The sequence below is a fragment of the Culex quinquefasciatus genome, chromosome 1 (genome assembly GCF_015732765.1).
Source record: "Culex quinquefasciatus strain JHB chromosome 1, VPISU_Cqui_1.0_pri_paternal, whole genome shotgun sequence".
Taxonomy (NCBI): Eukaryota; Metazoa; Arthropoda; class Insecta; order Diptera; family Culicidae; genus Culex; species Culex quinquefasciatus.
The window spans coordinates 71,429,254-71,441,073 of record NC_051861.1 but is presented as its reverse complement, the minus strand read 5'-3'; the positions used below and the strand labels follow the sequence as shown (position 1 = coordinate 71,441,073).

At 44.5% G+C, this 11,820-nt stretch overlaps 1 protein-coding gene across 1 annotated transcript; it reads right to left on the bottom strand.

The window, feature by feature from the left end:
* Window positions 1–700: 700 nt before the first annotated feature.
* Window positions 701–7,680, bottom strand: LOC119770349. Its single transcript, XM_038265049.1, has 4 exons — window positions 7,626–7,680; window positions 4,592–5,939; window positions 1,169–4,138; window positions 701–961 (listed from the first exon to the last, which is right to left on the bottom strand). The coding sequence occupies exons 1-4, from the start codon at window positions 7,676–7,678 to the stop codon at window positions 701–703; spliced, it is 4,632 nt and encodes a 1,543-aa protein (XP_038120977.1). The 5' UTR covers window positions 7,679–7,680.
* Window positions 7,681–11,820: the final 4,140 nt, after the last annotated feature.

The following is an 11,820-nucleotide window of genomic DNA, read 5'->3' as shown; positions in this document are numbered from 1 at the left end:
CTTAATCGATGTAATATTACATCATTAAGGGTGCACAGCAACCAAAGAAGTTGTTGTCTTCTTATTCCAAATTTGTGAAACTTACGGACCCAATCCTGCATAAATGTGATTGTAAAAATAGTCAAACTTTTTGTAAATAACTTTGAAGACAATAATTTAGGGATGAATAAAAATCATATCGATAGTTCCCGTAGTTTTAAAAATACTAAAATGTCTGTAACAGAAATCTGGGTGCAAAAGTAATGGTTGATGTGTACCGTTAAAGAGGTAATATTGAACCTTTCAAAATTACACAGTTACCTATCGGATCATCTAACTTACTAAAAGAGCAAAAGATCAAGATTGGATTTTTAGATTTGCAACGAACAAAAAGTAAAACAGACAACTGACTTTCTAAAAATATAAATAAGTGCATTGGGGGTTTGAACTATAAACCAAATGAAAGCTAAAGGGTTTACTTTTGAAGATGTTGTCGTGGATCTGGTGGCCAGCCTCGTCCATTTCCGGACGGAATAAAACGCACGACTTTACTGGTTGAGATTAAGCAATCGACTGCCGTTTATTAAGAATCTCTTTTATTTCTTGCTCTCTCTCTCTCTCTCACTTTTTCTCTCTCTATCTTTCCTCGCTTATTCTCTTTCTCTCTCTCTCTCTCTCTCTCTCTCACCACATCCACTACATCCTCGCTTAGTCCTACTCATTACTGAAAAATGTTGTACAGATACATATCCTTGTATTTGCTTGGTCTTAGAATGTTCCTCTTGGGTCTTCCAGTATTGTTCGTTGGTGAACCGTCTCCGGAAGTAATCGGAATCTGGGCCGCCTCCGAATCGTCGAGGTTCCTGCGAACGTCCGATGAATTGTTGGTCGCAGGTGGCTGCCGATTCTCTTGCTGTTCTGTCTCCGAGTTATGGTCCCGCGCGTCGGGTGGTACATTCGTCAGCGTGTCATCGGCGTCGTCCTGTGAAATAGAAGAAGCGTATAATAAATTTGTACTAATCACAAAACCAAACCATAATTGGTTCATAACATCTGTCTTACCCCAACAGACTCGCTATCAACGCTGAAATCTTGTGCGCGCTTGACGTCCTGCACGTTTCGAGCCAGCTGAACCCCGCAGTCACTCCTAACGACCACTTTCGCCCCTTTCCTTGCTAGCACGGTATACCTCTCTCGAAAAGGACGGGTCCAGTTTGTTACGTTGCGGGATAGAAATGACCACCCTATCGCCAGGTTGAATGTCGGACTCCTTGGCGCCCCTGCTGTTGTCAGCGAACTTTTTACTGCACAGTTTAGATGCGGCGTCGTCCTCGGCTACCTGTTCTTTATCGACCTTCTCTGAAGACTTAGTTTCCCAGAGTGCTGGAAAAGTTCCGCGGTATTTCCAGCCCACCAACAGCTCGAACGGTGTAACCCCGAGGCGCGAGTGTTCCTTCCTGGTGTTGTGCACGTGCACATACTCTTGTAGGGCTTCCCTCCAGTTTCGTTGCTCGGCTTTGGCAGCGGAAATCGACTTTATTATGCCTTGATTTTGTCGTTCGACGCCTCCATTTGACTGGGCACTGAGGGGGATCGACTTGCGCTCCCGAACACCTTTGTCTTCCCAGAAGTCTGTAAATTCTTGGCTCTGAAAAGGCGGGCCGTTGTCGCTTTGGATGATGAGCGGAAGTCCCCAGGTAGTGAACGCTTTGCAGAGCGCGGCGTTGGTTTTTGTGCAATCGGTGGTTTTCATTTCAATGACTTGCAAAAACCTTGAGTGCATATCAACTATGACAAGGAAATGCCCCGATCCACATCCGTTCAGTGTCAGAAAGTCTATCTGTAAGATCTCCCAAGGTCCTTGGGGAAGTGTGCGGCTGGAGAGTGGTAGGGGCGGGTTTTTTCTTGATACCATTAGGCAAGCTTCGCACTTGCCGACAAACTCGACCGCCTCCTTGCTCATGTTGGGCCACCAGAAGTAGTCCCGAAGGAGCTTCTTGGTGGCACCGCACCCGACGTGTCCCTGGTGAGCAATCTCGATCGCGGTCCGACGAAGCTTCAGAGGAAGAATGATCTTGTCGCTTTTGAAAACCAGTGAACCCAGCACGCGGAGCTCTTTCGATTGTGTTTCATAGCGACGAAGGTTTTCTGGCCACACTCCGGTATGCAATGCAGATCGAACGGCACAATTTTCTTCATCAGTTTCAGATGCGATCTCTATCGTGTTCCAAGAGAGGTTCATGTGGGCGGCATCAAGGGCATACAAAACGTGCTTCTCGTTGATGTCGTCGAAGGGTTCGTCGATTTGTGATTTATCTATCAAGCGTGACAGCGCGTCGGCGATGTTCTGGTTACCTGGAACTCTTTTGGGCTTGAACCGAAAAGATTGCAGACGGAGTGCCCACGTCTCAGCTCGAGTCACTGCCCGTTTTCCGGTTCTTTGTTCGCTGTCGAAGATTATTTCGTTTGATTCCGAGTCCGTACGAACAACGAACGGCTTGCTGATCAGATAGTACGAAAACCGTTCGACGCCCCATACGATCGAAAGCGCCTCTTTCTGCGACTGGGGGTACTTTTGCTCGCTCGCTGACAAAGCTTTAGAAGCGCACGCGATGATCCGGGGTGTACCTTCGTTATTGTACTGAACCAGGACGGCCCCAAGGCCAATCGGCGACGCGTCGACAAACAGCTCCGTTTTATCTTTGCAGTCAAAGTATCCAAGCTTCTTGATGGATGAGAGCGCCTCGTACTTCAAGTACAGAAACTCCTCCTCTTCGCAGTCTGTCCAGTAGAACGTCTCCGACCTACTGAGGTTCCTAAGGTTCTCCGTTTTATCCGCTCGCTTCAAGATGAAGCGCTCCGAGAAATTAATCAAGCCAAGAAAACTTTTCACTTCCTGCAAATTCTCGGGACGACGGAAGTTCTCCAACGCTTTCAGTTTATCCTCCTCGACGCTCAGCCCATCGTACGAAAGCTGGAATCCCAAGAACTTCACGCTGTTCTTGCGAAATACGCACTTCTGCTCATTCAACCGCACACCGTGACTCCGGAGCCTTGAAAGTACCTTCCTCAAGTTCGAATCGTGTTCTGCTTGTGTCTTTCCGTATACCAAGATATCGTCTAAGTAGTTACAAGTACCCTCGCAACCGGCAAGTACGTTAGTCTGGAGAGCCTCTTGGAAAACGTCCGGTGCGTTTGTCAGACCAAACGGAAGCCGTACGAACCGGTACATGTCCTGACCGGAGAAGAAGTTCGTTAAGTGCCTCGATTGCTCGTCCAGGACCACGTGGAAGAATGCACTCGTTAGGTCGATCGTAGAGAACCACTTGGAACCGTTCAGCCGAGCCAGAATCGACTCGAGCGTCGGCATCCTGAACGGGGTGCGGATTATACACTTATTCGGCCCCCTCAAGTCCACCACCAGGCGTATATCGTCTTTCCCTTTCGGAACAACCAGTAGGGACGAGCAAAACGAACGGTCCATTTGAGTTGTAACTTTCTCGATGATTCCAGACGATAGCAGTTCTGCTAGTCGGCGTTCTGTTTCCTCTTTGAAGGCGGGTGGAATGTTAGTAAAGATATGTCTTGAAGGTGGCATAGACTTGTCGTACGAAATTACGACCGGGGGGATGTCGAACTTTGGAAACTCGTTGGTTTTCGACAGGGCGAGGACCTCTTGGATGGCATTTGCTTCCTTCTGGACCGGGACTTGCAGGCCTAGCTGGAGGACGCTGTACCGCAGGGCAGTACCTCTGCTCAGTAGCGGCCGTGCATTCTGCACGATGTAAAATTTTTCGAGGTAACTTGGCCGATCAGCCGTGATGAAAAGCTCCGCCGTGAAAGAGCCGATTACGGAAATAAATCCTGGAGTTGCGTAGGCTTTCAGTGACAAATCAGATCCTTCGGTATAACAGTACAGTCCTCGCTTTGAATTGTTATTTGCCAGCATTTTGTCGAAGTTTTTCTTGTCCACTGTGTTGACCTCAGCGCCGGAGTCGATTAAAAAGACCAGGGCCACGCCCGCAACGTGACCGGTAATTGTGCCGCAACCGCGGTTCTCCGACGGCCCTACACCCACAGACTGTATGGAGGAAGCTGTCTCTCTGCTCGAATCTTCAACACGATCGGTTTGTCGAATTGATTCCAATCCTGGTTGGTTCTGTAATACAACAATAAAAGCAACAATTTTCAACGCTAAGTCGAACGTTCACGGTTTCCTTATCAATGCTTGAAATTTAAATTACATTACTCCCTTTTACTTCAGCTAAATTAGTTTAGTAAGAGTGAAGTTGCACACATCCCTTGTAAAACCCAGTAAAAACAAAAAAATATTCTGGATAGCTTTATTTGATCTAAAGTACATGAGGTTTGATAGCTTTTTAATTCAACTGATAGTCTTTGATTAGCTTTTTAATTCAACTGATAATCTTCAGTACATGAAACTTTGATGGCTTTTAAATTCAACTGATAACGGATAACGATTAGTTCCACGAAACGTACGTAACTTGTTATTTCGCAAGCTTGAATAATTTTGATAGATCCAAAAGAAAAGAAACGATACGATACGATTGCCCAAAATGGCTTAATTGTCCCCCTTCTCTTCCTCACTTACGTCGTTATCGTCAGCAAGGGCAGCGACCTTCCGCAACTTGGATGGCTGAGGAAACTTCCCTTCCGGAGTGAGCTGTTGCTTGGATCGATGTTCCTCGGGTACCTCGTCGCACGCTCGAGCGATGTGACCCTTCTCGTGACATTTGTGACAGATCTTGTCTCGATTGTCACATAGATCCGGGGAATGGTATGTACCGGTACATCTCCAGCACCGCTGCGCGCGTTCATTGTTTGGCTGAAATGGTTTTCCTCGACTGTTGAATTTCCCCCTTCCTCTAGCCCACGAGCCGTGATGGCCCCGCTGATCGTAATGTCCGCCGTGGTGGCCGTAACTGGATCTCGGTGAGTACGCCTGGCCTTGGTAGCCGAAACTGGGTCTCGGTGAGTACGACTGGCCTTGGTAGCCGTGACTAGATCTCGGTGAGTATGGCGGCCGCGCTGAGACGCCACCTCTCGACGAATAGTGATGGTTACCGCTGAACACCGGATGACCTGATCTGACGGCGGATACCTCAGCGGAAACTTTCAGCGGCGGATGATTACGTGTGAAGATCGCCTCATGCTTCTGGTCTACTTCCAATGCGTCGACTTCCTCCAGTAAATGTTCGAGCTTCCTTTTGGGCGCTTCTTTTGACCGCAGCAACTTCCGGCACGCTTTACGAACATCCAACGATAGTGCGTGCGCCTGAAGCACGTCAACGACGTTCTCGAACAAACTATCATCGCTGTATCCGCAAAGCTTGGCTCCTGCAACGACTCGTCGGACGTATTTAGAGTCCTCTTCGCCAGTTTCCTGCAGCAACGACCTCAGTTTTTGACGTTGGAGGAGTAGGTAATCTTGGGACCCAAAATGTTGCTCCAGTCGGTACATCATGTTTGAGTACGGAAACAGCGTTTCGTCCGGGGCGTCCACACCGGAGGATGTAGCTTCGAGCAGGTCCTTCAGCTTCTCTCCAGCTTTGATGGTGAAGGCGTTAGCCTTTGCCCTCTCGTCCTCGATTCCGGAAATCTGCAAGGCCGCTTGGAGGGTTTGTTTCCAGCGCTCGAAAGTTTGTTTATCGATCTCTTTGCCGTCCCTCGGTTTACATTCGCTGATGTTTAGCGAAGCGAGCGCCATCGAAGTCATTATGGACGATTCGTTACCCGAGAAACTTTCCTTCATCGTCGAGTTTCTGTCCACTTGCCGAGGGAGGCCTTCTTCGATGGAAGGTTCTTCCACCCAATTGAACGAATCTGCCTTGTTGCGGGTCTTCTTCAACAACGACATCAACGACGCGTTGCGACGTTTTTCGTGCTCTAGGGCTTTCGCCAATGCTGATGCCGTCGCGTTATCTCCGCGTGCAGCTTCCCTAGAATGAACAAAAATTCCCCGTAAGAATATTTGTTATCGTCGGCTGATGTGTGAATCAGTGTAAATATCAACTTTTGCTTTTTTTGTATTTTTTAAACATGTTTTGCAACCCCTTAAGAGATTGTTACGTTTTTTTTTTGCTCTATTAAAATGATTCACTTTGTTGACTCTCTCAAGGATTAAAATCCTCTCAAGAGACAGAACCCTACAGGTAACTTTTTTTAATAACAAACCGTCACAGAAGACATTTTAATTATTTAAGGTTGCAAACCCTCCCAGGGTTTCAGAATCACATACCCTCTCAGGGGACTTCAGAATTACATACCCTCTCAGGGGACTTCAATATTACAAACCCTCTCAAGGGACTTCAGAATTACAAACCCTCTCAGGGGACTTCAGAATTACAAACCCTCTCGGGGGACTTCAGAATTACATACCCTCTCAGGGGACTTCAATATTATAAACCCTCTCAGGGGACTTCAGAATTACAAACCCTCTCAGGGGACTTTTTATGCCGCTCTCTTTTGGTCCATCATTTGCATAAAATCTCTCAGGGCATTTTGGGAAAAATTATTCGTCAACATTATTAGTTTATTTTTAGCAACGAAAGTTGTTACCAAGAACGTAAACCTACGCCATCATGTAGTGATTGGACAAGTTTTCTCCGGCTATGCATAAGTGTACGTGTGGTCGAAAGGCCGTCACCCACACACGGAATACGAAATGCTAGACTCGCACACTGCCGTACGGTAAGGCGAGACGGAGAAGAAAACCATGGTTTCTGGTGTCCCCACTCATACCACTAGCCCGTCACTTCACGAACACACACGAACTTTGCGGCAAGCCCGACACAACAAAGGCTCAAATGCCCGTCACTGTACGGCTCCCTTGGAGGTCACGGCAAACTGAGTCACTGCGGTGGTTTCACAAATTTTCGTTTCGAGTACGTGCGATCGAAAAGCCATCACTCACACACAAGCTTGGCGGCAAGCCCGACGCATGCAACGCTACGCGAGATGCAAAAACTTTTTTTTTTTTTCGGTGGCTACTCACACTGCTGTCACCCCCAAACGCCCACCACATCACGAACACTCACGAACTTTGCGGCAAGCCCGACATAACAAAACTACGCGAAACGCAAAAAATACTTTTTTTTTGTTGGTTCTGGTGTTCCCACTCATACCACTGTCGCCCCCGAACGCCCGTCTCTGCACGAATATCCACGCAAGCTTTGGCCAACTAAGTGCAGAAGCAATCCTTGTCTGCAAGTTTTCGCCCCTTTTTTGCCGTGGCAACTCAACCTACACTCACACCGATGCAGGCTAAAGTCCACTCGAGTGAAGAAAACGCAAAATCAAAGCTTGAACCTACTCCTGCCGCCAAGAGTGTATGCGTGTCGCGAGGTTTTGCATTCACACCTCTTGAACCGGCAACTCGCACAGCCTCACTCACATAACGGAAGCGACGTCCCATGTTCTGAGTGCCCATCTCACCACTACACGCAATTTTCGGAGTCCCACCAATACCAATCCATCAAACGGAAAAATCACAGCTCGCTAGAAGGCGTCCATATTGGAAAAAAAAACCACTTTCCCCATCGAACGGTCCCAAATTATTGGCAAACGCCCGGTCACTTGAACTGGTTATCCGGTCATCCGTCGACCAAACTTTAACGGATTCTTACCCTGTGGGAGCAGCTGCGCCATTGTCGTGGATCTGGTGGCCAGCCTCGTCCATTTCCGGACGGAATAAAACGCACGACTTTACTGGTTGAGATTAAGCAATCGACTGCCGTTTATTAAGAATCTCTTTTATTTCTTGCTCTCTCTCTCTCTCTCACTTTTTCTCTCTCTATCTTTCCTCGCTTATTCTCTTTCTCTCTCTCTCTCTCTCTCTCTCTCTCTCACCACATCCACTACAGATGTGATCTACTAAAAATCTTCATGAACACAATTCTTGGTTAAAATTAAACCTAGCGGAACAAGTTAATTATGTAAATGTTGGTAGTTCTATCAATTTACTGAGTATCGTCGAACTTTTTTCGCGCCATTTTTTTTATTTTTTACAAGCAAAAAAGAGGTAGTAAGATGTTTTGATTACATAAATTACAGACTTGATTCAATTGTTGAGTTGCGTTGGAGAATTTGAACGGTGTGCGTCGCGGTCCTCACGCAGGATTTTCGTTGCCGTTTCCGTCTTTGTTGTCCCCCGATTGTGTGTATTTCGATCCGGGCGGTTTCGGGATGTTTGACAGTTGCGTTGGAGAATTTGAACGGTGTGCGTCGCGGTATTCGTTTTATTCGTTTTCGCATTTTAGTTGGTTTTATCTTTCCACAGCCGGCTGCCTAAGATTAAATCATTTATGCTAAACTCAACACCAAATAACCGGGAATAGTCTCATCCGCATACTCCGTCTGATTGCCTTGAGAATGCATAATACATCACACCATTAAACAAAATTTATTGATTATTGGGTCGCATCATCATCTTCTATGTTGAATCCTGGCCATTACCCTTACCCACTAACAAAATCCCAAGTAGAAGTAGTTTTCCGGCACACGCGGGGGTGTGGATATCGTATAGAACCCACCCTTGGTAGCAGCCTGTGCTAACTAACATTCCCGTCCCATTCCCTCGAGATCTACAAACTGACATGGCGGGCGCCGTTGGTGGCCAACGACTGTTTCCTATTCGCACCGGCTCTAGTTTTGATGATCGTGATGTTTTATCTTTTCAGCGCATTCATGCATGCTGTTGATAAGGGAAACATCATTTGATCGTTGAAGCGTGTGACCGGTTGTGCTGATGGGATATTATGGTCCTGTTCAGCAACGGAGAAGGACAACCATGGGTGGTCTCTCATGCTCATGCTCATGCTCATAAATTACAGACTTGATTCAATTGATCAAATTCGATGTACTTAGCTCCTTGGCTCATCACTGAAAAAGGCCTTTCGGATTGGTTGAGTTATTTCTGAGAATCAACGAGTTGAAGTTACCGTTCCAACTAATTTTGGTGGGTAAAATTTTGAAGTATTAATCAGATCAATTTCGCTAACGTATCATGCAAGCGAGAAAATTTATTGTCAATCTGCAAGAATTCTCAACCAGCAAGCTTATTTAAGCGGTTAACAAACATAAAAGTTTGTTTATTGCTGTGAGTATGACGTTATTTGCAAATAAATATCCTGGAAACGACTGAAAAAAATAACATACACACACGATAGCTACACATTCCACGCCTTCTAAAAGCGACACATTTTCAGGTGGATCGTGTTTGTAAACGCTGAATGTTATCATCACACTTTTCAGTTGTTGTTGTTGTTGTACATATACCGTAGCGTGTGCGAACGACACAATGCAAACACTAAATCCACATCGTGGAGACCGATAAATTCTAGTATTTTGATAACACAACAAACTCTTCACTTTCCAACAGTGTGACTCACCTTCACGGTGGAAGAGTATGCATGAGAGCCAGGCTTTGAAATTTTACATTTATGTATTAGATAGGAGAAAATATAAATAAGATTAATGATGTAACCTAAAATTATACGTCTCTTTGAATCATACAAGAATATAGATAAAAGCGTTCTTTCTTCTCAAGCAAATCTTATTAAAAGACAATAGCTTTAACCACTTATCAAAAAGAAACCGCTACAAGCAAGTTGACGGCTTCCATTTTGGTTTTTGTATCAAAACACTGAAAAAAATCAATTCCCGTAATCGTGAATTGTGTTCATAAACGTGGGAACCACGATAGAATTTATTTATGAATATGGTGCATTTGCACTATAAACGTGAATATATTCCTTCGTGGTTTGCACATTCGTGAACAAAATTCACGATTTCGGGAATTGATTTTTTCTCCGTGAACCCCGATATTATCGGAATCTGTCGAGCGGATCAATTTATCATTTTCCGCAACGCCGGCCCACATTTTCACAAAATCCAGCACAAGGCTAGATTCTAACGATGGGACGAAGGCATGTGTGGTGATGATGATGATGACGATGAGTCATCGTCAAGTTTCAGCCCCAGTCCCAACCCGAAAGAAACATAACAATAATAAAAAGGGGGAGGCCGGCTTCAACTTCCACCATCCCACTCAGCTACACTGCGTGCCGGCTGACGATGATGCCACCGTCTTATGGCCAAACACAAGTGCAGATTCGAGGGTGGAAATGAAAACCTACCAAGCGTATGTAATGTGGGGAGAACAAACCTACGAAATCGCTTTTTTTTGCTGGCGAGGGGAAACTCAAGTTAATATGCGCGCACCTACTGGAAGACGAATTTGGTGTTTCACGATTTGATTTTTTTGGTTTGAATCTTGCTTTTAAATCATAAACATACTTTGACAAACAAAAAATAAATTGAAAACTATTTTTTCGTTATATTATTTCTAAGTTTATTGTAAAAAATACTTAATCGTCAAGAAAAAGCTGGATTTTGGAAGGGATGTCAGAATCTAAAACAAACAAAAACACCAATTACGTTTAAAAATTATACGAAACATACATAAATTTACTGTAAAATTAACTCGGACTGGTGTCAACATGAAAAATTACCAAATTTATCAACTTCACTGGCAATTGTTTTGTTTCAAACGACATTGTCTGCCGTTAATTAGCCATGCGCATAACTTTTTCACAAAAAAAACAGTTCGGTAAATTTTGCGCGGGCAGACCACAAAAAAGAAGAAACGCTAAACTGTAACTGTTGTCGTAGATTTGAGCCTAGAAAACTCTCCTCCTCCTCATTCGTAGTTTTCCCGCCCCTGTCGATCCGAAACATTGCTCGGGACAAATCGGAGTGCCACAACGGTGACGACGAAAATGATGGCAACAGTTTTGCGTCGCAATAAACAAGGTAATTACGTACAATTGAAACAAATTGCCACCACCATGTACTGGGCATCACGGTTGCGTGGTCACCGGCGGTTTGAGTTATTTTGACTAAGTTCGAGCCTACAGCAAAGTGGTATACAAAGACATTAGCGAAAATAGCAACACGTGTTGCCCTAACTGCTGCTGCTATTTCGTCGCCGTCGTACTAACTTGTCGTACGTGCATTTTGGGCCAAATTGAGTTAAGAACTCCATTTTGTGCAGATCACAATGCCTCACGTTTTACCTTCACAGATCCCCAAATTTCGATTTCAATCCTGAGATATTCCATAAAAACCGAAAAAACTCTGCATTTTTGTCATTTTTCATATGAAAGAAGTTTCAATCTTGTCGTGCTATCTTGACACAGCCTGAAAATTGCTGTAAGTGCGTATGAAGCATATAAACTTACAAGATTTTGAATTTTGAACTTTTGATGTTTTTAAGGCCGTCGTAAATATTTTTTGAAGTTTACGTCACTTGACTCTGGTGGGGGGGGGAAGAAGGAGCTTTTGTGTTTCATATGTTTATAGGACCTTTTCATATAAATTCTAGAATTATTCTTGAAGGCATATTTCCCAAAGTGCCGTCAAATAGTTTTGTTACAAATAAGTTTGAAATAGTCAGAAATGCGGCAGTAAATGACAATATAAGAAATTTATTGGAAGAAGCTAGTTCTTATTTAAGTTTTAACAATAAAAAATCTAATAAAACTGTGTTAGAGGTAGGTCCAACCTCCTTTATCCATTTTACATAAATTTAGCTATGAAATCTTGTTTTTTTGAAGATTGAGTTTTTGCCGTTGCAAAATAAGTTCTTATCTACCTGGTTAAGCACTGGTACAAAAATTTAGCATAGATTCAATATCTGTGAACCAAAGCTATTCCAGAGATATTGGACAAAAAATTACCAATTTACTATCTTTCAAACAGGTGAAAAGCTCCCAACCTTTTGGCTCAATTTTCACATTTTTGATCGTCAATATTACAATT